A 25,871-nucleotide genomic window follows, 5' to 3' on the forward strand; every position below is an offset into this window, starting at 1 on the left:
ACTTATGAGTTCTCTGAACTTATTTCAATTGAGTTCACTAAAACAAGGATACTCTAAATGCAGCATTCAAGGTGGAAAGCGACTCTGTTTCCTTCTGTCAGATGTTGTAACCTGAAAGCCTCTTTATCTTATCATTTGTGCACATTTATTGTCATCTTGTTTAGTGCTGTGCGACTGAGTAGAACATCAAATCAAATGTGATAAGATTTTTGCAGGTAAATGCAAAGGTTTCACATGTGTTACTGTAAACAACCAAACCACATTTTCAGAAATGATTGATTACTATGGGTGTAAGATACCCTCATGTCATGATTCGATACATATCAGCACACTAAACTCCCGATACAATATTATTGTGATACTCCAAGACATACAGTATGTTACAGTATTTCTGAATTGCTAAAACACTAAAATCCATTAGCAAAACCAAAGTTGCAAGTGTACAAACCACTTTATTGATTGAATCACACAGTTTGCAGAACTTTAAACACTTCTCATGTGGTTAGACACAACTAGCAAATCGGAATCACTCTTTGTGCAAAACTGTAAGAGACAGAGGAGGAAGAGGAAGAGACAGAGGAGGAGACAGAGTAGGAGGAGGAGGAGGAAGAGACAGAGGAGGAGGAGGAGGAAGAACAAGAGCCATCATTTCCAATGAAATTAGAGCAACAATCATACACCATGTTCTGGTTCATGGAATGAGTATGAGGGAAGCAGGACTACGTGTTCAACCAAATATAAGCAGGTTCTCTGTGGCCTCCATTGTCTGGACATTCAGAGAAGAGTAAGTGTACTATCATTTGTGGTCCCTCAAACTTATGTTACAGTAAATTACTGTAACAAATCTCAAAAAAATTGCCCTTTTCTTGCAGTATTAAAACTAATAGTAGTATTAAAAATAATCGTATTTTATGTATTGTACATATTTGGTGACATTTCAATGCATTAGGCCTGTCTGTACAATTCTAACAAGAGGTTTTATTTGCTAGAATTGAAAGACTGACACATGCCGGTGGAAGGAGAGGTATGTTCTCACAACAGCAGGAGACCATTATTGTCAATATGGTCTTTCAAAATAATCTCATTTGTCTGCGTGAAATACAACAGCGAGTTGAGGAAGACAACGTGAACTTTGAAGGAATCAACAGTGTGAGTCTCTCCACAATTGACAGTGTCCTGAAACGCAACCTGATAAGTCTCAAACAAGCCTACAGAGTACCATTTTAGAGAAATTCTGAAAAAAGAGCTGCGATATCAATATGTACAAGTAATCATGTCCAGAGATTATACAGCACTATTGAGTCACTGTACATCTTTACTGTGTTGAATGTAATGCAGCACATGTATACAGAGGCATGAAGCCTGGAATGCTATGTCATTTACGTTACTTCAAAAATAATTTTTTGTTCATTTCTATAGAGAATGTTTCAACTGGATTCCATGGAGAGGCCTCATTAGTGCATCTTCTTGGATGAAGCTGGCTTCAATCTCACCAAGAGGAGAAGGAGAGGCCGCAACATTATTGGTCAACGTGCCATTGTAGAGTTGCCAGGGCAGCGTGGTGGCAACGTGACCATATGTGCTGCCATCAGCAGCTACGGGGTTATTCACCGCCATGTGACTTCAGAGCCTTACAACACTGCCCATCTTATAACGTTTCTGTATACTCTACAGGAAGCACTACTGAGACGTGAAGAGAGAGGTGATGAGCAGGCAGAGCATCCCATGTATGGTAATCTGGGACAATGTGAACTTTCACCGTGGTCCTAGAATTCGTGAGTGGTTTGAAAATAACCCATGTTTTATAAATGTGTGCCTCCCACCATACTCGCCCTTCCTTAATCCCATTGAAGAATTTTTTTTCTGCATGGAGGTGGAAGGTCTATGACAGAAATCCTTATTCACAGGAAAATCTCATTCAGTCAATGGATGCAGACAACATTGGAGTGGAAGCGATTCAAGGTTGGATTCGGCATGCTAAAGGATTCTTTCCCCGTTGTTTAGCAAGGGACAGGATTGCCTGTAACGTTGATGAGGTCCTGTGGCCTGACCATACCCAGAGGCATGATGCTGAGGCAGAATGATTCCAAGACATTGCTTGCTATCGATCTGCTGCATATTTTGTTTGTGACTACATTTATATGTGTACAGGATTGTGCAAGTACTTCATAATAAATATAATTTTCCCCATGCTCTGCCCTGAGTGCAGTGTTTTGCATTTATCTCTGTAGTGTGTAATGACTGCTGTGTAGTGTTTATGCATTAGCTGGATGTGTGTGTTATCTGAAAACAGTGTTTGGTTTTGGGTAAAGATAACATAGTTCTGAAGCAATTGTTTGATATAGCAAGACAAGTCAAAGGTTTTGACAGTGTAGCTTAAGTTTGGTGATTTGTGTTTAAGGTTTTTAGAAAGCAAGAGAAACATTCAAAAAAATGTGTTTTAGCAATTCAGAAATACTGTAACTAATGTTAACAAATACAACTTTTGATTTTATGAATGTTTTAGTAAATGCTAAAATTAATATTAACTAAGATTAATAAATGCTATAGAAGTGCAGTGCATTATTAGTTAATGTTAACACATTTAACTAATGAAATCTTATTGTAAAGTGTTACTGATTTCATAACGCATATAATACATACATAAAATTTACAACATCAACTAAACTAAACATGAATTCCTCATGTCCTCTCCCGGCTGGCCTGGGAACGCCTCGGTGTCCCCCCGGAAGAGCTGGAGGAAGTGTCTAGGGAGAGGGAAGTCTGGGCATCCCTGCTTAGACTGCTGCCCCCGCGACCCGGCCCCGGATAAGCGGAAGAAGATGGATGGATGGATGGATGGATGGATGGATGAATTCCTCATAATTGCCTTCTTGATCCTCACTGTTTTGTTTGATAAAGTAAATCACATTTAGTAATATTATCATAAATTCCCTATTTTCGTTTGATATGTTATGCATTCTAATTGTTTCAACGTCTTTTCATAGAATGCCAAGGAAATAAAAAAAAAAAAAGCAAAGGTGCCCTTTTTTTTTGGTGCCCTTTTTGGTCCTTCCACCCCTGCCCCTGAGGAGGTCTGTGCACGCCACTGTGAGTGAGTGAGTGAGTGAGTGAGAGAGAGAGAGAGAGAGAGAGAGAGAGAGAGAGAGAGAGAGAGAGAGAGAGAGAGAGAGAGAGATTTGATTTTTGATTTTTAGACAAAAAAATATTTAACAAACCAGTTTCATTGAATCATCTATACAAACACAAACATATCAAAAATGAGTTCTCCTTCAATTACAGTACAGATGATATTATTATAACACCACTGCAATTTAAAAGACTCTATGTCATTCATTACTTTATAGTACTTGTATTCAACACCAACCCTAGCTTTTAAGAAAGCTTTAAAAAGAAGTACAACATCTTGACCATGTCTATTCTCCATTCTATTTCTCCTTGTGATGTAGATTGCAAGTTTAGCTTGTCCAACAATAAAATTAATTAGCTGCCATTTTATTCTCTGTTTTTGACCATATCTCAATCCCAAAATAAAAACATTAAATGTGAAGTTTTCCTGAAATCTTAAAAACAGATCCTTCAATAAAACAAAAAGTATTTCCAATCTAATACATTCTGTAAAACAATGAAAAACCGTTTCTCTGGCTCCACAAAAAAACACATTTGTCAACAACATCCGCATTTATAACAGAAACAAAAGCATTAATAGCTATAGCCCCATGCAATATACTCCACTGCAAATCCCCGGTTTGCTTGTTCAATGGTGGTTTGTATATCACCCTCCAAACTGGTTTATCTTCTTCTTGTAACCCAAAATTTTCTCGCCACACAGTGTCCTTCTTCTCATTTAATGCCACTTTATTTAAAATTTTAACAAAGCATCTATACAACAATTTTCCTGCAACCAAACCCAACTCCAAATCATGCAACCCTTTTAAATCCAGCAGAATTCCAGACATACCCTTTAAATCTGGTGAAAGAACAATTTTCGGAAAGGGATCTCTCATATTTGGAACCAGGCTTCCATTACCAAAATTTTGCAACATGATTCATTCTTCCTCTGTTTATCTTCCTTTCCACATTTTTAAAATTGCCTCAGTTTGACGGGAAGACCTCTGGCCTAATACCCTGACCAATGCAGATACATCACTTAAGTCAGTTCCTACAACATCAATTCAATCTTTTAATTTTACCATACCAGAACCACATAGCCTTAGTGTTATCATTTGATAAATCAAAGTGAGCTCCTTTGACCAACGGCTCCTCTAACAACCAGAATAAAGAATCTGTCTTTCCATTCCTGGTAAAATTAAAATGTCCCCACAGTTTAAAAATTCCACGGTAGAAAGAAGGTAAGTCCTTTAAGTTCAGCTGTTTATGATCCATAAGTATCAGAGTTCTGTCAAGTCCAAGTCTATCAGTCTTCTGTAGGATAATCTGGGCCGCTTTTCTCCATACCAGATCTTCAGGACCAGTTAATAGTCTCTGGATAAATTGCAAGCGAAAAGTTGCTAGTCTACTTGGAAGGTGCACCATTCCTTGGCCGCCTTCTTCCACAGGCAGAAAAAGTACACTTTGAGGAACCCAATGGAGCCGATCCCCCAAAAAATTAACATACATTACTTGCAACCTGGAAAGCAAGCCAGGAGGAGGGTCCACACATGACAATCTGTGCCACAATGATGAGGCAGTCAAATAGTTCATTATTAAAACCCTTCCTCTAAAGGATAGTTGTGGATGTATCCACTTCCATTTCTTTATCTACCCTCTATTTTTTCAACCACCCCAACCCATTTTTTTTCTTGCGTGACAGTATCCCCGATAAAGACTCCCAGGTATTTAATCCCTCCTTTTTTCCAAATGAACCCACCAAGTAATAATGGTGGACCCTTCTCCCATTTCCCAACAACCAATGGATCACTTTTACTCCAGTTTATTTTGGCAGCAGATATGCTTCCAAACTCTTCAACAATTTTAACCAAAGTTTTTATGTCATTCTGTCCATTAACCATAATCATTACATCATCAGCATAAGCTGATATCTGATTCTGCAAGTTGTTGTGAGGTAATACTAAACCTTCTATTTTAGAACGTAACAATGGCTCAATTGCTAAAGAGTACATAATTCCAGAAAGTGCACATCCCTGTCTAATGCGTCTATTAACTTTAAAAGGGGCGCTCAAACCACCATTGATTTTTAGCATACTTTCAATATCTCTGTACAGCACTTTAATTACTCCAATAAAACCTGGGCCAAAACCAAAACCAAAAGAGTTTTCCAAAGGTACTGGTGCTCAACTCGATCAAATGCTTTCTCTTGATCAATGGAAATGAGTCCTATATTGATACCCAAAAGGCCAGCAACTTCTATTATGTCCCGAACAAGAAAAATATAATCTAAAATAGACCTACTAGGCACACAGTACGTTTGGTCAGGGTGTATGACCTGCCCCATCACCTCTCTCAATCTGTTGGCCAGAGCCTTACAGAAGACTTTCAAATCAGAGCACAATAAGCTCACTGGTCTCCAGTTCTTAATTTCTTGCAAATCGCCTTTCTTTGGTAGAAGAGTAATCACAGCTCTCCTGCAACTCAGAGGTAGAGAACCCTCAGCTATGCTCACATTGAGAACACCCAGGAAATCCTCACCCATCACCCCGCAAAAGGCTTTGTAAAACTCAACTGGAATACCATCGATACCAGAGTCTTTTCCGCCCTCCATGTTCTGCATTGCATTCCAAAGCTCTTGCTCACACAAAGGCCTCTCAAGCACTGCCTTTGACTTCTCCTGAAGCTTTGGTAGACCTGCATAAAAGCTAGCAGACATTTCTTCATCTTCCTCATATTCACTCCCATACAGTTCATTATAGAACCTCACAGCCCGCTGTCTTATTTCAGATGGTGCTGTCAGCTCTTGCCCATTTTCTGAGCGTAGTGAGTGAATATATCGACTCTGGCCATTTTTTCTTTCTAAAGTAAAAAAGAATTTGGACGGGGCATCCATTTGCGTGAGAATTTGATAACGTGACCTGACCAAAGCTCCCTTTGCTTTTGATCCTAGCAGGTCCGCAATACATAACTTTCTGGACTTCAGGGCATCAATACCACTCTGCTCTCCAGTGACCTCTATTAATGATTGTAACTCCACAATTTCAGCTTCAAGTTTTTTCTATTTTTTGTGCTATATTTTTAGAGACACTGAAAGTATACTGTTGACATAACAATCTGATTTCAACTTTCCCATAATCCCACCACTGGCGCAAGTTTACAAAACATTCTTTTTTAAATTTAAATTCTTTAAAAAAATAAAAATAAAAAAATAAATAAACTCTTTAAACTTTAAATCACTCAAAAGAGAAACATTAAAATGCCAATAGGCACTATTTGACCTAATATTTGCTATAACGAATTTACATGTAACAATAGCATGATCAGAGAAACCAGATGGACTAATTACACAACTTTTCATAATATTAAAATGGTGCTTAAAACAGTATAATCTATCTAATCTGGCCAAAGAAATTAAATTCTCTCGAGTATGTGTCCACGTATACAGTTTATCATTTTTATTCAAACGCCTCCATATATCACACAATTTATGAGTCTCAATCAATGTTCGTATAGCACGGCCTGAGGCTTCATGAGGTTCAGCATGATTTCGATCTAATACATAATTCTCTGTACAGTTGAAATCACCACCTAAAAACAAATATTCATCTGAGTTACAGCTCTGCAAGAGTCCATTGAGATTATAAAATAAAAAAAAACTCTCTCAGCGCCATTAGTGGGAGCATACACGTTAATAAACACAACATTGAATTTTTCAAATTGTGCCCGTATAGCAATAAGTCTACCAGGAATTTCTTGTTTCACCTCAAAAGGGGCAGGAGTAAAATGCTTAGCAAATAAAACAGCCACCCCTCCTCTAGTAGAACTCATATGAGAGCACAGCACCGCTCCTTCCCATTCTTTTCTCCAATCAATTTCATTTAGACCATCACTGTGTGTCTCCTGAATAAACATCTATTCATCTATTTGCTTTTGTTTTATTAATTCAAATAACAGTGCTCTTTTATACGGATCTCGTGCCCCATTCATATTAAGAGTGCCTACCCTCACTACACTCATTAAAAAAATAAATGAGAGAAGGACTCGGATTAAGACAAGCTTCAGTATGTAGGAGCAAAATAGACTATATCGTTTCAAACCCATCCTCTGCTTGAAGTTCTGATCTCAACTTTGCAACAATTTTCTTTAGTCTATACATTTCTTCAACAGTAAACTGTTCTTCACCCTCACCTCGCATTAACATCCCCACAGAGTCAATGAACATTTTACGGTCTGGGAAGAAATCTGTAACCTGGACATTTTTAAAAAAAAAACTAACTTTTCCAAAAGAGTAAGCACTACTCCTACTCCTTTTGTCCAAAGTATCACTATCAGAATCTTCAGCAGTACTACATTCAACATCCTTACGTGCATCAACTTTTACTTCTGGCAGTTGTTTTTTGACTTTGCATCCCCTTTTTTCGTTTTATTCCTTTTCCTCTTAACAGAGGGCGTCTTAAAAATTGCACCATCACTCACATACTCCTCACTAACTATGGAAGCTTGTTTCCGCCACTGAATAATAAATAAATAATAATAATTGCGACTTTTTATCTAACAATTGCGAGTTTACATCTCGCAATTCTGAGAAATAAATTTCTCAGAATTGCGAGATATAAAGTCAGAATTGCGTGAAATAAAGTCAGAATTGCGTGAAATAAAGTCGCAATTGCGTGTTATAAAGTCAGAATTGCGAGATATAAAGTCAGAATTGCGTGAAATAAAGTCGCAATTGCGTGTTATGAAGTCAGAATTGCGAGATATAAACTCGCAATTGTGAGATAAAAAGTCAGAATTCTGACTTTTTTTCTCGCAATTGCGACTTTATATCATTGCATATCATAATTGTATCTTTATATCATTGTATATCATAATTGCGAGATATAAAGTCGCAATTGCGGGATATAAAGTCACAATTCTGAGAAATAAAGTCGCAATTGCGAGATATAAAGTCGCAATTCTGAGAAATAAAGTCCAATTCTAAGGGAAAAAAAGACGGACTTTTTTTTTTTTTTTTTTACCACAGAATAGTTTATATCTCACAATTCTGACTTTATAACACGCAATTGCGACTTTATATCGTGCAATTCTGACTTTATATCTCCCAATTGCGACTTTATTTCTCAGAATTGCGACTTTATATCTCGCAATTGCGACTTTATTTCTCCGAATTGTGACTTTATATCCCGCAATTGCGACTTTATATCTCGCTATTGCGACTTTATTTCTCAGAATTGTGACTTTATATCCCGCAATTGCGACTTTATATCTCGCTATTGCGACTTTATTTCTCAGAATTGCGACTTTATATCTCGCAATTGCGACTTTATTTCTCACAATTCTGACTTCATATCTCGCAATTCTGAGAAAAAAAGTCAGAATTGTGAGATAAAAAGTCGCAATTATTATTATTATTTATTATTCAGTGGCGGAAACAAGCTTCCATACTAACCCCATCTTCCATCACCTGATCAACATTTTTGTCAATAACATTTGGTGTTTCCCCCTCTACCATTCCTGAACCTCCCATCCCTGCATCACTCGTTCCAGCCTCGGCTGTATCCCTCACAGCTCCAGCTTGTTCGTGCTCGACTGCTCTGACAGCATCATTCTCCACAGCCACTGCATTAGTCACTGCATTTACACTAGTATCCTCAGTCTGTCCTGGACACAAACTTCTAATGTGCCCTTCCACCTCCACATTTAAAACATTTCATCGTCTCAGAACTTGCAAACACAACATAATCGAAGCCATCGGATCTAAATTTAAATGCCACATTAATTTCCTCAACTTCACTTTTTAGTACCATATAAACTTGCCGTCTGAATGAGACTAAGTGTTTAAGTAAAGGGGATTTACAGCCCAACGGAACTTTTCTCATCTGTGATACAATTTTTCCATGCCTGGACAACTCTGTGATCAGCAACTCAACTTTTATAAACGGGGGGACATTGGACAAAATAATATTTTTTGCCGGTTGAACTAAAGGCATTACTGGCGTAAAAGTCTCCTGTATGACAATTCCGTTTTGCACCACGCTGGTCACTTTCTCAATGTTATCTAAAAAAATCACCACCGCACTATTCATACGAGACGCTGATATTATGCTGTCGTGACCGACAACATTCCCAACCGCTAAACTACACTCTTCCACTGAACAATTCATTGCAGGTGCAATCTTGATGCCATGCCTGCGTGAAAGCTGATCATAACTGAGGCGTTCAGAGGACGCCATTGCCAACCAGCACTCGCTGGAAGACTGCGCTCCTCAGTTTACCTCAAATCCTGTTACCCTCTAACTTAATTACACAAAATAATATATTTAAAAATTGTTGTTTGGAACCACAAACAACAAAAAATAGGGAGAAAAAGAAGGAAAACTTTCTTTAGAACTCTCACTCACACGCATCCACTCACTCCCGCATGCGCACAGAGAGAGAGCGAGAGAGAGAGAGAGAGAGAGAGAGAGAGAGAGAGAGACAGAGAGTGAGTGAGTGAGTGAGTGAGTGAGTGAGTGAGTGAGTGAGAGAGAGAGAGAGAGAGAGAGTGAGCATGTGAGAGAGTGAGTGAGTGAGAGAGAGAGAGAGAGAGAGAGACAGAGAGAGAGACAGAGAGAGAGAGACAGAGAGAGAGAGAGTGAGTGAGTGAGTGAGTGAGAGAGAGAGTGAGCGTGTGAGAGAGAGAGTGAGCGTGTGTGAGAGAGAGAGAGAGAGAGAGAGAGAGAGTGAGTGAGTGAGAGAGAGAGTGAGCGTGTGTGAGAGAGAGAGAGAGAGAGAGAGAGAGAGAGAGAGAGAGAGAGAGAGAGAGAGAGAGAGAGAGAGCTCTTCATAACACAGGCCAACAGCGGCTCACAGATAAAGCAGAAAATGATCCAGATCTGTGATAATAAACTTCTCATATTTCTCCTGCTCATCATGTCAGGTAAGAGTTTATTCTGTGTTTCTGAGTCTTTCTAAAACAGCACCTGTTCTCAATCAGGTCCATGTTCGCTCTGAGCTGAGTTTCTCTCTCTTATGTTTTTAGTCTTGGCGTGTGAGACGACGGAGATCTTGACTTTCACTGGTTATGAAGGAGGAAAAGTTGGAATACGCTGTCCCTATGAGTCTGGATATGAAGAGAAGAATAAGTATCTCTGCAGAGGAGAGTGTCTAGTACTCAATAAAGACATTCCTGTTGAATCTGGATCTCCAGCTAAAGACAGGAGATTCTCTCTGACCGATGACAGAACGACCCACATCTTCACCGTCAACATCACTGATCTGAGAACAGAGGATCAAGGCAAATACTGGTGTGGTGTGAGGACAGGACTGGGAAAACCTGATAAATACACAGAGATTATCCTGGAAATTAAACCTGGTAAATCAGAATATTCTGTATGAGTGAAGTGGACAGTGCACATAGATATGGTGTAAAACACATATAATCATAACTAATATATCAGTAACATTAGAGAGATCTGTGTGTGTCTGAGAGAGCGCTGTATCACGTGTTGTAAAGATATAAAGAGGCGAGATAACAGAAACCACAGTATCCTCTGTAGATGATGATGAGTGTTCACACCACAGACACTGACCCGCATCACTTCCTCACACACAACACTGTCTCAGTTATGGAGAAATCACTCATTCAAAACACAAAGTATACATTATCTGTACACACAAGTTCAGGTCTTTCTGTAGTAAAATAACTTTTCATTTTATATTTATTCCATTATCAGTCTTTGTTAACAGAGAAGCCGTTCACACCAAAACATAGCTGACATGATTTACATTAGACTAAACAGCCCATACTGTCACTATAACAGAGACTCAAGGATGCAGTGTAGAATTAATGAGAATTTGGGACACTTACATCTTACATGATGTCTTTAAACTAGTGAAAATGCTAAACACACATGGCTGGTCACACGTACAGCGCTATATTTGCTCCACACTCTTGACTCTGTGTTACTGACAGCTGTGTCAGGGGAAAGTACAAAGAGATCACATGATCTTCTGCCACTATTAGACTGTGAAAATTAAACTGTATATATTCTGAAAATGCATGCTCAATATATAAAAAGCTTTGCTTAATCTTAGTTTTGCATTCTCGTCATCTTAGTTTTGCATTCTCATCATACCGGCAATAAACATCAGACTGTCATGCATTAAACCTAATGATTATTTGTGCTTCAGTCACATCAGCGATGACGTCATCGAAACCAACCACAACAGCTTCAGTTTACACCAGTAAACCAGCGACTGAAGATAGTGCATCTATCAGACCCGTCACATCTGTGTTTCCTTTATCATCCTCAACAACATCACCTTCAGTGTTACTGAATTCCTCATCATCTAATAATACAGCGGCACCTCAAACTAAATCAGGCATGATGAGTTCAGGTGCTTAAAGTTTTGAATGCCTGTCCATGGACGTTTTTTCTCAAGTTTCCTTAAAAATAGGACATTTAAAGTCATATTCACATAGTTTTGTTGTCTGTTTTTCCAGGTTTTAACATGTTCATCATGTTGGTGGTCATAGGGATCCTGACAGGCTGTGGATTCTCACTCTTCATGTACTTCAGATGGAGACAAACGAAAGAAGGTAACCGTATTTCTCACGAATCATTTATATTACCTCTCATTTTCATAGTCAATCTAGACCTCAGTGTCACAAAACAAAGATCATTAATACATTTTTCACAAAACAGGAAAGCAGCCCAGAGATATCGTTCAAGGCCCGACCGAGCATCTGCCCAACAGAGATATGAAACCAAATAGAGAAGTGAGTTTTAGCATGTGTCTGTTTGAGTTTGATCTTTAAATTGTATTTGTGGGTTCTAATCTAACCATTTGTTTGTGCTCTCTTCTCTTCTCTTCTCTTCTCTTCTCTTCTCTTCTCTTCTCTTCTCTTCTCTTCTCTTCTCTTCTCTTCTCTTCTCCTCTGTCAGGCCACTCATGCTGACTCTGATTATGATGAGATCGGGAACACACTTGATCATCCTGACTACAGTTTGGTCTTTCCTGTGTTTGATGAGCACGACACCTCTGTTTATGCTTTAGCACAATTACCCAGCAGCCCCCCTGATAATCTCAACTACTCCACCATCAAGTTTTCAGCTACACGTCTCTCAGACAGGACTGACGGCCAGGACACATCTGACTATGCCACCGTTAGACCATAAAACACTGTGGACATTCATGGACATCAGGTTGATTAACAGTCAAACCTGAATCACACCAAACTTAAAGGTGCAGTCTGTAAGAATTACAACTAGTGGTCGAAATAGGTACTGCAGTCGAATTCATAATATCGGAGATCGTTGTTTCTCCCGCCTCCACAGAGGCCCTGTCCCAAATGGCACACTCCGGACTTGTGGACTTCCTCAGAGTCCACACTTTGGTGACGTCATGCAGTGCAGACCTATAGGGCCCTTGGCGCGAGTCCACGAGGGCGCATTGAGAGGTATTTTTGGGTCAGACTCGATCGTCACCCCGGAAATAACGGTCTGGTTGTTGTTGGACAGGACAAATCACATTTGAGAAGTCTTATCTCCATGTCCACTACACAGCCTAATTTTACAGTTCTGTATTTTGATATTGTGCATGCCACCTGGGCATTAGACAATAGATACATCATGCTTATTTAAATGATTTATACAGTTGTACATAATAATACATGATGTTCCATTTGAACTAAGATTACAATTTTAACACATAATGAAAATGTGCATGAGTTTCAGATGAATTTACAGGTTTCAATATTCATACTATGTTTACATATGATATGACTCAGTAAAGCCCTGACATTCGGTTCTATTTATTTAATTAATAATATTTTATAATATTATCCGTAATATTTTCTTCTCAGCATGTCAACAATTGTCCGTGAGCGAAATCTCCTCCCATCCGTTGTCTGATTGGCCTTTCGCAAGGATTCCTGGGTAGTTAAAGTGTGTGGAGCCTGCATCTATGCGGACTTCGCGGAAGACCGCTTCGAGGGTACAAAGGGGGCGCTGCTGAGCACACTTCAGAGAGGTAAAATGCTGAATGGGACGGCCTACGGACTCGTAGACTCTGCGAGCACACGCAATTTAAGTCCACAAGACCGAAAGTCCACATGAAGTGCGCCATTTGTGCGCCATTCCAGCCTGGAAACACACTAAGTGTAATAACTGGCTGTAGAAGTGTTTTTCAGAGAAACGAGTATGTGAACTTAGCATGTTTCCTCAATATATGCAAACATATGATGGTGTTGTTATGCTTTAGTAGAGTGAAAAAGTTACATACAGCACGAAGAATGAAACTCCTTGAAATCTGTTTCCTTGGCATTATTTTGGATAAATCATCAGAGACATAAGATTGTTTGACATATGCTTGGTCACATTTATTTTTTTTTTTTTTCATATCTACAAGTCCTTATTACAGAACTATAAACCAAACAAAATACATAGTGAAGGATTAAATAAGTGCAGAAAGGAAATGTTGTAGTGCATTAATGAAAGTAAAAATAAAAATCATAACAAAAAGCTGTGTAACAAAGAGTATATGGCTTGTTATTACAACCCGCACATTTTTGGCCACTCTAAACACATTTTTTGATGCAACTTTCTTACAATAATAAATGCATTATAAGTGCAACCTATTTTTTTATTTTTATTTTCATTCAAATTTCACTTAGGGACTGTTCGTTTTTTATTTAAGGGGGAGGAGGGAGGAGTTTTGAGATCTGTTGTCAAAAAAGACATGACCCTCCCTTCGCCAGCAATACATTTTTCTATGACCCTCCAAAATGTTTGTGAAAAAAGGCATGACCCTCCCCGATAATTTATTGATTAGCCTACTTCTGTACTGGTTTGCGCTTGGCAAAGATGTTCAGATAGCCATTGCTTTCTTTTGTTGTTTTTTTAAACCATAAACTCTTGCTTTCTCATCTTACTAGGGCTGTAACGATAGACCAAACCTACGATTCGGTTCGTATCACGATTTTTTATTTTAGATTTGAAAAAAATCATGTTTTCGGTGCTGATGTTTGTGACTCGTTCAACATGTGGGTGGGGCTGCCAATAAAGCATCTAAAAGCTGTCACAAAGAACCAGCAAAAGTAATGATTATTAATATGTCAAATATAGCAAGGAGACATTTTAATTGTTTATTAATAAACAAGTGTTTTCTGTGTCGACTGCAAAGATGAAGTTGACGATGCGTCGCGATCTTCTCAGAACGCGCCAGAGAGAAATGCACATTTCATAAGCAGAAAGCAGTCTGTTTTCCTTCGTTTTGAATTGTTCTGTTTAAAAGTAGACATTTCAAGCTTTCTATATATTTCTCAGGTCTGTGAGGCAAGTAGCATACCTTACGCTGAGTTTCGGTTCATTTATGAGACAAGAGTCCAGTTCACTCGCCCGCGCCTCCGTGATTATCTATTTTCTACTATATTTACTTCTTATTTATTAAATCCAGATGAAACATTGATTACAATTAAGATACAATTAATAAAAAAACGAAATTCACTTTAAAGAAAGGCTTTGTGCTTTCTGTTTGAGGTCTCTGTGAAATTTTTTAAGTCGCTTTCAGAGCAGTCATGTCCGTAATGGAGAACTGACGCCCGTAACATTATTTTTTTGTTTTTTTCACATAAATGCGAACACGAAAAATAAAATTAAAATAATATTTTATGTTCTGTGGAGGCCGATCTTTATTCATCCGGTGGGTATATATCTTTTGGTTTGCACAGTGTAATTTATAGAAGATTTACTAAAACATATTTTGCCACCTAAAAGTTAAAGATTTTTTTGTGTCACGTCACGTCACATGTGTATTTCCCTCATATTAAATATAAAATTTAATGTGTAGACTGATATTTTTCTAATGTCTTGACTCCTTTATTTTTCTAATGTCTTGACTCCAAAATATTGGTATTAAATGCATTTTCTGAGAATTTATATTTCAAGTTTTGACTGCAAATGTTAAGTCTATAACACTGGAATCGCCCAATTTTAACGAATTTATCCTCAACTAGTTTTTGTGGTGTAGGTCTACGTATTTTATTATGTTAACTTAAATAATACTAATAGTAATTTAAAGATGTGGTAGCCCTACATCTTACACATCGTGGAAACAAAATAAGAATGGAACTAAAATATGGTAGTATCGCGCTACAGCGCACATTCTATCAGCAGCAGTTCTGGCGCCTCAGTCGCAATACTGTAAAACTCGACGTTCACATCACATGTTAATGCAGTGGTAGAGTTACACTCACAGGACACTGTGCACTTATTCACAATCACAAAAGTTCATTATTTGCTCGTGCTTTAAAGCTTTGCCGGGTAAACATTTCATTGGCATTCTGTTCTGACATGATGCATTTTTTCTGAGCGGGAACTGAAGTGCGCGCGCACTGTCAGCCAAACTGGATTTTTGTTGGGTCAGACCCATCTGATATCGAAGGGGGGCTGATAACGCGAGATCAACATGGAGCTAAATGGAAAAAAATATCACCAAACAAGCCACTTTGAAATGTTGCTGTTTTCATGTATATAAAAGTTGGGTGACCCTCCCCCTAGACTAAAAAAAGTTGAATGACCCTCCCCTCAACAAAGAATAAAAAGACATGACCCTCCCCTATTTTCCTCCGGTGGCCCCTTCCATAAATACCGAACGTATTTGTGTATTCGTGTGTGTGCATACTGCTAGAATACAGCTTTGATTAAGCTATATATTTCCCAAAATGGAAACAGTCGTGATACATCTGATTTAACCAGGTCATATGTTTTCTTCTGGGAGTCATTCCATGATCTAAAACCTTAAATGAGTAGGAATTATTATATCCATTGCTTTGTTATAGTATATCCATATCCATTGTTAATTTCCTATTATCAATGTAAAGCTGCTTTGGAAAAATCTACATTGTTAAAAGCGCTATATAAATGAAGATGTCTTGACTTGTGGGAAACAATAAAGGCAATATTTAGTATTGATGAGTAGCTTCAGTAAATCCCAATACTGGCTTTACAGTCACACCATCAAGTCCTGAAAGGTTAAAAAAAACACACACAATAATATGAGTCGAGTATCAGCGCCTCCTTCAGGGCGGAAGCGGAATAAAAAGCCTGATGGAAGGAAATGGCGTTCTGAAGTGAAAGTAACAGAAGCCTTTAAGAACTGCAGGACAGGTATCGTGTGTGTTATATATTTAACAACTATATCACTCTATCTTTTTGTTGTTCAGCCTGGGTTGTTTTTTAAATGTGCTTTATGGCAGTGCATTGTATTGTATGCTGATTAGATCCAAAGAAACCTTTCGTCTTTGATAAAAAAAAATAAATAAAAAAAAACACTCTTTGCATCCACCCAGCGTTATGTCTTAAGTTTAACGTTATATTATGTTTAATATACATTGAATTACTAATAAATTGATTGTCGTTCACCCAAGTCGGTTTTGCATGCTGTTGGTCTTCGAACTTCCTTGAATGTAACCGTTCACGGCTCGTTCACACCAACGATACCTATAAAGTTTATCTCTAAGAAGTAGCAAAGTCCACACCACAGCTATAAGAAGAATGACATCGTTGGAATCACTTCAGAACGAGCTGTTTTCCAGCTGATTAACGAAAAAACAACTTAGGCTACTGCGAGCTGCAGATATGGTCACAGATAGACCATAACGGAAATGGAGAATAAACAAAACATTATTGTCCGTTGGAGGGATGCAAATACAGTTATCATTATATAAATCGATCTTGGTGTGAACCCAGCAAACACATTTACAGTACGTTGTGGCAAGGTCTGTGGCACGTTGCATTTCTTCTATGGCAACGTCGCTGTCTACGTGCTCGAAACATTGTAACAACGTAGAATTGTAAGAGGCGACAGGGCTGTAGCAACGTTGTTCAGCAACTGAGAGACGACGTTCTGACAATTTTTTGTTTTTATGCTAAATAGGCCTATAGATATCCCCATTTAGCATTTTATGTTTTGAGGTTAATTTTTAATTAGTCAGATGTTTTATATAGATAATTAGATTATAATTAGATATAATTAGATAATTATATAGTTGTATTAAATATTATTTGTCCTTATTATTATTTAATGGGGCTATCAGTAAATTTGCCTAATTATAATCAACACCTGCAAGTGTACACTTTGAAAAGTAAAAATTACAGAAGGTGACATTAATTCACCTTTATTAAAACTAACTGCATATTATGGTAATCAAATTGCACTTCCAAAAGTCATACATTTGTGCAAAAAGAAAAACTAAATAAATTTATATACAAATTTATTTTAAGTATAATAAATAAAACATAAAAAGCAAAGATCAGAACATTTAATGAACAAAACCGTGTTATGTACACGGCAGACAGTGGTCGAAAGCCGGGCGATAAAGTTCAGTAAACGGAATCAATCCAGGAAACATCCACAAATCCAGAGGAGCAAAGAAACGAATGAGACTAAATAGCAGACAAATGAAATGGAAAAACTAAATGGTGCAAGCAAGGCTACATTAGTCACATTAGAAAATAAAATTGTAGGTTGTGTTTGATTAATTACATATCTTATTTAGCTGAGGTAAATAAAACACAATACTTACGTAGGCCTATACTTGCTCGATGAAGAACGAGACAACACAATGAGCCCAACAGGTGGTTGGAATTTAAAAGGCTGATTTTCGCGCTTCAGGGCAGTGACGAGTACATATGTAGTCCAGTGGTTAAGACACCGTTGGCACAACCTTAAGCAATGGCCCTGAACGATGGTTTAATGTCAACATTGTGACAACGTTGTAACAACCTTCACCACACAACGTATTTATAGCAACCTTTTGGCCATGTTGATAAAACGTTGTTAGAAGGTTGGGTACGTTGTGCCAACGTTCTGTGTTTGCTGGGAATGGGCCTTTAGGTGAGACTTTGGACTTTCCGTAAGCATGAGAATGTCTGTACAGGAACATTAACAAAACTGCTTCTGTTCTTACATCCTTATAACTTGTTGAGTGTAGCTATTCAACAGTGAAGTTAAAGGGCTTTGTTTAGTATTATTAAGTGGGTACTCCATTAGTTTATCATATTATTATTATTAATATTAATTAATTAATTTTAAGATGCCAGTGATTTAATTATTCTCTTGTAAATTTAGAGTAAGCTACCAAGCAAGTCTCTGGTCATATGTCTCGTTTGATCTTATAAAAGACCTGAGTAGACAAGATGGCGTCCGCTCCAGAGCAGCTTCAGGAAGCAGTGGTTGAGCTGGACAATAACGAAGAAAAGAGGCTGAAAAGAGCAGTTACGGCTGATGAACTGAAGAGGGAAGACACAAGTGACGCTGTAGATGAGCTGAAGAAGTGTCGTGGATCAGATGAAGCTGTGAAGATAGACCTCCAGAGGAACCAAGCTGAACAGAGGAATGGTAATGAAGTAAAATCATTAATGTTAAAGCTGTAATGTAAGAAAGTGTGTAAATCTCTCAGTTTGTATCCCAGTGCAGACAATCAGCTCCCCTCACACTGCAGTCAATGTTGATCTGAAAGCTGAATCAGGTGCAACTGCAATTTCGCCAGTATTCGTTCAAACTGTTGTCCATGGCTCAATAATCATCAACTCGAACTCAACTACTGGTGTTATTGGTAAGATTATAGCACTAATGCAGTTAACATGTGTCACTATGAAATTGCAAATAGTCTGTAAGCTTTGAATAAATATGCTTTGTTACCACGTTAATAGCTAAACGATTTGAGTATAATGGATGTGCATTTTTTTCTGCCGTTGTTTCTGATGCTTGCTGCCATCCTCAAAGGACAACAAAATCCAGCAGAGGGACAGACCTCTGAACAAGGTACAAAAACAATAGCCACAATTTTATTACAAGTTACGATTCCCAACAAAATGATGATTTTAGGCAGAACTCATGTTGATTAACAACAATTGTTGTGTTTTTGATTTGATCTAGAGGACGATGTCTTGCAAAAAATCCTGGAAAGTCACAAAAACAACATGAAGGCCAAAACAGGACGTGTTTTTGAGGGCAAAAAAGACAACAAAACACATCTCAACAGAGTCTACACAGAACTCTTCATCACCGAAGGGGACATTACAGACGTCTATGATGAACATGAAGTTCTCAAGATTGATCGAGTCTTAAAAACGCCCAAATTTGAGGAAACACCGATCGACTGCAATGACATATTCTGTTTATTGAGGCAAAAGGAGGAGGGAAACACTGTGTTGACCAAAGGCATCGCTGGCATCGGAAAGACGTTCTCCGTGCACAAGTTCATCCTGGACTGGGCCGAAGAAAAAGCCAATCAGGATGTGGACTGTATGTTTCTGCTTCCATTCAGAGAGATTAACTTGATTAAAGATGATAAAGAGGTCAGTTTCCATGAGCTTCTGCTGGAATTTTATCCTGATTTGAAAGACGTGGAAAACACTAAGTTTTATAAAAAATGCAAGCTGGCATTCATCTTTGACGGACTTGACGAGAGTCGTCTGGATTTGAACTTTAACTGTAAGTCAGTGAACTGTGTGAATGAACGATCATCTGCTGATGCTTTGTTTACAAGCCTTGTTAAAGGAAAACTGCTTCCGTCAGCTCTCGTCTGGGTGACATCACGACCAGCGGCGGCCAATCAGATCCCTCTGGAGTACATAGGATTATTTACAGAAGTGCGCGGATTCACCGACCAGCAGAAGGAGGAGTACTTCAGAAAAAGGATCAAAGATGAAGCGCATGCCTCCAGAATAATCTTGCACATTAGGACGTCTCGTAGTCTCTACATCATGTGCCACATTCCCGTGTTCTGCTGGATCACGGCCACCGTTCTTCAGGATATTCTCATCAAGAACAAAGGACAGGACATTCCCTCGACACTCACCGAAATGTACATCCACTTCCTGCTGATACAGATGAACATAAAGAATCAGAAGTACGAGGAGAAACTCGAAAGAGACCGCAAAAAAGTCTTGAGTTTAAACAAAGAAATGATCTCCAAGTTGGCTAAATTGGCGTTTGAACAGCTGAAGAAGGAGAGCGTCATGTTTTACGAGGAGGATCTGGAAGCGTGCGACATCAACGCAAGTGATGAGACCACAGGATTGTGTGCTGAAATCTTCAAGAAAGACTCTGTCCTGCATGAGATGAAGGTTTATTACTTCATACATTTGAGTGTGCAGGAGTTTCTCGCTGCGTTGCACGTGTTCCTCTGCTATTTGAAGCAGAACATGGAGGAGCTGAAGTTCTTCCTGGAGGATTCATGCCCCAAGAAAGACCAAATGCTATACATTTTGCTGAAAAAGGCGATTGATAAAGCCAAGAACAGCGAGCGAGGGCATTTTGATCTCTTTCTGCGTTTTTTGCTGGGCATTTCTCTCGAGTCCAATCAGAAACTCCTGATCGGCTTGCTGGACGAAACGCTTGACAGTAGAAAATGCATCAATAAAACCATCCAATACATCAAGCAATTGCAAAACAATGACAAGTGCCCGGATAAATCCATCAACCACTTCTTCTGCATACTGGAACTGCAGGACAGAACCCTATACCAACAAATCATGAAATATCTGAGGTCAGAGAGCGGTCAGCTGAGAACTATGTCCAACTCGAACTGCTCAGCGCTGGTCTATGTGCTTCTGATGTCAGAAGAGGTGCTGGATGTCTTTGACCCGAAGACATTCAACGACACATATGCCGGATGCAGGAGACTCGTGCCAGCTGTGAGATGCTGCAGAAAAGCCCTGTAAGTAGAGGCAAATGAAGGGTGTTGTATTAGTCTCTGTTGTATTTTTCAACCTATTGTTTTAGGGCTGCTGCTACTAACAGTGGTATTCAGATAAGTGATAGCCAACAACAGAAATTAAATAATCAAATGCAAAATAACACTGCATATAAGTCTGCATAGTTACTGAAGACATTAAATGTATTTAAGCTACTTAAGTTATTCAGTCAAGGTCAGTAAGTGATTTTCCTTTGTCATTTGTTGTTTGATTATGATTAATGATGGACTACAGCAGGTTTATTAGGCTGTTGTCACTTTAAGAGCTAATGCACGGATCCAAAGTACTGTTAAACATTTTTTCTTTCTCAACTGTTTCTTAATATCCCACAGTTTAGCAACAGTTGACTGTATTTTACAACACTCACTAATTTGGCTGATTTGGAAGTTTATTTTGTTTTTGGGGGAAAATGAAAGTGCACCGCTGTGAATAAATGGAAGGAGAGCTGGACAGAATGTGGCAGCGGCACAATATTCATTTAACCTCAATTATCTCGTTTTTATAATCGTTGGAAGCACCAAAGCACCTCATTTAAATGTTATTTTACCCCACAATTTCTGTTTTCTGTTTTAATTGTTCATGATTCTGTTTTATTGCTTTCAATTTTGATCATTTTGATCAACAATTGAAAAAATCAATAGAATTCATAAAACCTTATTAGCTTTATATTAAAGACGACCCTCCCCCCATTTTTCTATATTTCGAATTTATTTGTGCAGCGTATTCGATTTTAGGTCAAATTTACTGTGATCTGTATTTTTTTAATGTAAAGGTAAACTCTTCATGACAAGTAAACACCTTGCCATGTTTACAGGTTTTCAGACTGTGGACTGACAGAAACGTCCTGTGAAACGGTGGCTTTGGCTCTCCAACTAGAAGATGGTCCTCTGAGAGTGCTGGACCTTAGTCACAATTACAGTATCGAGGCAGGAGTGAAAGTGCTTTCTGCTGGACTCAAGAGCCCACACTGTCATGTGGAGGCACTGAGGTAATAACCGTTTCCATTGCTGTGTAAACATTTACTGACTAGCCTGAAATGTAATTCTCATATTGTACTCATTCAGGTTTGCCCAGTGTCATTTTGGCCAGGACAGCTGTATGGAGCTGGTTTCTGCGATCCAGAAGATCTCACATCGTCTACAAGAGCTCGATCTCAGCGGCAGTGATCTGCAGGACTCTGGACTCCATCATCTCCTACATGGGATGGAAAATACAAACAGAAAACTTCAAGTTCTGAGGAAAGTATTTGTGATATTTAGCATTACAGAAGTTTGAATCAATTTGATGAAATAAACAAGCAAGATGATAAAATAATTTATATTTTTGGGTGAAATATCCTTTTGACACTATCCATAATTTTTTTGTAATACAGTATATCAAGCACACTGTATCAGGCTGTAAAGACCAGCCATTGGCCCAAAGACGGAATCCAATGGTGTGGGCGAAGGAATAATGCGTGTACGTCTTTTCAGCGCTCCAGTAAAGTAGCTCTACGTTTAATCTGACTCCAATTTCACATGATAACCAAAATTAGATTGTGTTTCTTATTAGAAAATGATCATAAAGATTGATTATGACTTAATTTAGATCTTTGATTAGGGTTAGGGTTAGGGTTAGGCTTCCTTATCTCCTTGCAGAGATAAGGAAGGAGAAAAGTTTGGACTAGACAATGTCCTGTGCTCTTTCTTTGCAATCTTCTGTCCAGGGTGCGTTTTATTGCTTTATTGTAGGTTGAGTTTTATCTCAGCTTTTGTCTTAGCAGGAAAATACATTTTTACAAGGCAAATGAAGACCATTTTGAAATGGTTTCCTGCAGGTTAAGCTGGTGTAACCTCACTGAGAAGAGTTGTGAGTGCCTTTCCTCGATACTCAGCTCAGATTCGCCCCTGAGAGAGTTGGACCTGAGTAACAATGACCTGCAGGATTCTGGAGTGAAGCTGCTCTCTGATGGACTGAAGAACTGTCAGCTGGAGATACTGAGGTAAAACTGGGATTTTTGCTTTAATTTATTTATTTGAGAAATGCTGGGTTGCTTATTTGTTTAATTATCTATAGGTTGTCTGGCTGTATGGTGACAGAGGAAGGATTTGGTTATGTGTCTTCAGCTCTGAGTTCAAAGCCCTTACACCTGAGAGAGCTGGATCTGAGCTACAATCACCCTGGACAATCAGGAGTCAAGCTGCTCAACGACAAACTGAAGGATTCAAGCTACAAACTACAGAATCTCAAGTATGTCATGGGTCAATTATGTGACATTAATTTGTTCTCTAAGATCTATTAAAGTAATTCAAGATGTCTCTTCTGCCCACCAAGGCTGCATTTCAGAAATTCAGTGCAATTCAGTGTCTCATGATCCTTCAGATATCATTCTGATATGCTGATTTGATGCTCAGGAAACATTTCTAATTATTATCAAATTTGAGAACATTTGTGCTAAAGTCTTTTGTAACATTATTAATGTCTTTTCTGTCAGTCTTGACTGAATTAAAGTGTCCTTGCTGAAGAAAAGTAATATATATATATATATGTATATATATATATATATTACTATTATTATTTTTTAAATACTGACTGAGCCCTAATTTAATCTTATATATTCAGACAATGACTTACAGAATCACTTACTATGATGTCTGAATATCTGAATTTAAATTCGTCAGTGTTTTGTTTAGATGATTTTTATTATAAATCTAGCTATATAGCTGTTTGGAATCAGAAAAAAAAAAACATTAGTCTAACAATTTAAGTTCAATTTTGTTTAAGTGACATGCAGGAAGTGATTACACATTTATGTATTTGGCAGCTAACTTTGTCCAGATTGACATTTAAATAATGGTTCATTCATTCAATTCATTCATTCCTTGTAAATCAAACCCATGACCTTTTGTTATTATTTGCTCTCATTTTTAAGCTTTTCTTACTTTCCTCTTCTTCTTCATTGACTTCTTCTGTAGAACTGATCCTATGGGTGAACACTTCATCAAACCAGGGATAAGAAAGTGTAAGTGTATATCATTCTCCATCTGTCTGTGTTTCTCTCTGAGATTCTAATTTAAGTGTTTTCTGTTTCACAGACGCCTGTGATCTCAAGCTGGATCCAAACACAGCTCACAATCAGTTGTGTCTATCCGATGAAGGCAGAACAGCGACGCTAGTAGAACAGGTACAGCCGTATCCTGATCATCCAGAAAGATTTGAACCTGTTGAACAAGTTCTGTCTATAGAGAGTCTGTCCGGCCGCTGTTACTGGGAGGCTGAATGGACGGGTTTGAATGGGACGGTCGGAGTGACGTACAAGACCATTCAGAGGAAAAGTGATGATCTTACTTTTGTGGAGGCCAGCGGTCAGCTTGGAAACAATGATTCGTCGTGGAAAATTACATGTGGATCTCATCCATATGTTTCTCATTCTGGAGAAGACATTAATATAAAGACTCTGACCTCTCGTTCATTTAAGAGAGTAGGGGTTTATGTGGACACGACGGCTGGCGTTTTGTCCTTTTACAATGTCTCTGACACACCCACGCACTTGTACACCTTCCTCGCGTCTTTTAAAGATACTCTATATGCAGCATTTAGGGTGGAAAGTGACTCTGTTTCCTTCTGTAAGATGTTGTAACCTGAAAGCCTCCTTATCTTATCATTTGTGCACATTTATTGTCATCTTGTTTTGTGCTGTGCGACTGAGTAGAACATCAAATCGAATTTGATAAGATTTTATTCAGGTAAATGCAAAGGTTTCACATGTTTTACTGTAATTGTTTAACAACTGAACATTTTCAGAAATTATTACTGCTTTTTGGATTTGCCTTTTTAGACATGCAAAAGCTGACTGTTTTTTTAATGCTTTATTTTTGTTATTAAAACATTCTCTGAGCTTGAAGTTTTATTTTTACTCATTTGTTCACTTTGTTAACCTAACATGCAAAAAAGCTCCTTTACTGCCTTTGCTGGTTTATTTATTGAGATCTGAAAATTTGCAAGAAATCTGCAGCTGACTTGACTTGTTTGCTGAACAAATTAAAATTAGTTAAATTTGTGTTATTGATGACATTAAATACAACATATTGGACGTTCTATGGACATCTGAGCGATGGCTCATTTGATTGACCCACACCGTGTGATGGCCCTCCAACAAAAACCACATTGTTGAAAAATTGTGATTGAGATGTTGCCAAATTCCACTTTCTGTTGTTACGTACTAGGATGGCAGCAAATACAGGCATGGAGTCATGAATCCGTCTCAATCATTTATCTGAAACCCAAATAAAATTTACAGCTCACTATATCACAGTCGTTTTTTTTTTTTTTTTTCAGGTCTTAAACAAAAAGGTTCACATTCAAATCACCCCAAAACATATTAACATTACCACAGTAGCCTGATGATACATCTCACTGTCTTTTAGGCATGGCCATCTCGACTAGCCTACCGCACACGCACGCACGCACGTAGTGTCTCTGTCACTGTTTGATGGCGCAAAAATCCTGGAAAACATCCAAAAGATATGGTATCCACTCCCGAGAAAGTCCACGAGATATGTGCAAAGAAAGGGATCCAAAAAGTGAGAAGACATATGGTCCAACCATGTCCCTCGCCACAACGGAGTGCATCCGAAGCTTGTCCGTCATCGCACCGAAGTCCCACTTATCCAGAATGTTCTCCTCACAGAATTCACGCGCTATCACGTGTGATCAAGAATGAACCAATCACAAAGCATGCTGAGATGATCACTAGCCATTTGACTGTATCCGAACTCGTTGACCTGTTCATGAACTCTTTTCTATGTTTTAAACTCTGCTCTCCATGCAGACAATAAGATGAAACATTGATAACATCTTTACCACTGTATATTACGTATTCTTATGTTATTGCAATGTACTTAATCAGACAAATAGATGACCTTATGACAAAATAAAATACAGAATCATATCAAAACAAAACAAAACAATAGAGAAATAAAATGTAAATGTGGGTTCATCACACTGTGCTCTCATTGTAATCCAACTTGCAAA

At 38.3% G+C, this 25,871-nt stretch overlaps 3 protein-coding genes across 3 annotated transcripts in view; all 3 read left to right on the forward strand.

Moving 5' to 3' along the window:
• Positions 1-213, forward strand: part of LOC309493642 (NACHT, LRR and PYD domains-containing protein 12-like) — a 51,287-nt gene extending 51,074 nt beyond the window's left edge. Inside the window, exon 12 of the mRNA XM_082162812.1 lies at positions 72-213. Within this exon, the coding sequence (XP_082018938.1) occupies positions 72-110 (39 nt within the window). The 3' untranslated portion in view covers positions 111-213. The remainder of the gene's footprint in view (positions 1-71) is intronic.
• A 9,501-nt stretch (positions 214-9,714) lies between these two features.
• LOC309493780 (uncharacterized protein) lies at positions 9,715-13,742 on the forward strand. Its single transcript, XM_082163022.1, has 7 exons — positions 9,715-10,030; positions 10,133-10,465; positions 11,284-11,490; positions 11,597-11,692; positions 11,799-11,872; positions 12,039-12,553; positions 12,959-13,742. The coding sequence occupies exons 1-6, from the start codon at positions 9,976-9,978 to the stop codon at positions 12,270-12,272; spliced, it is 999 nt and encodes a 332-aa protein (XP_082019148.1). The 5' UTR covers positions 9,715-9,975; the 3' UTR covers positions 12,273-12,553; positions 12,959-13,742.
• A 2,010-nt stretch (positions 13,743-15,752) lies between these two features.
• LOC309493641 (NACHT, LRR and PYD domains-containing protein 12-like) lies at positions 15,753-24,741 on the forward strand. The gene is made up of 11 exons (XM_082162809.1): positions 15,753-16,262; positions 18,279-18,495; positions 18,569-18,712; positions 18,883-18,921; positions 19,036-20,821; positions 21,673-21,846; positions 21,923-22,094; positions 22,673-22,839; positions 22,914-23,087; positions 23,813-23,859; positions 23,933-24,741. The coding sequence occupies exons 2-11, from the start codon at positions 18,294-18,296 to the stop codon at positions 24,475-24,477; spliced, it is 3,450 nt and encodes a 1,149-aa protein (XP_082018935.1). The 5' UTR covers positions 15,753-16,262; positions 18,279-18,293; the 3' UTR covers positions 24,478-24,741.
• The last annotated feature ends 1,130 nt before the right edge of the window (positions 24,742-25,871 follow it).

Source organism: Leuciscus leuciscus (assembly GCF_965113295.1).
Source record: "Leuciscus leuciscus genome assembly, chromosome: 3".
NCBI classification, from domain to species: Eukaryota; Metazoa; Chordata; class Actinopteri; order Cypriniformes; family Leuciscidae; genus Leuciscus; species Leuciscus leuciscus.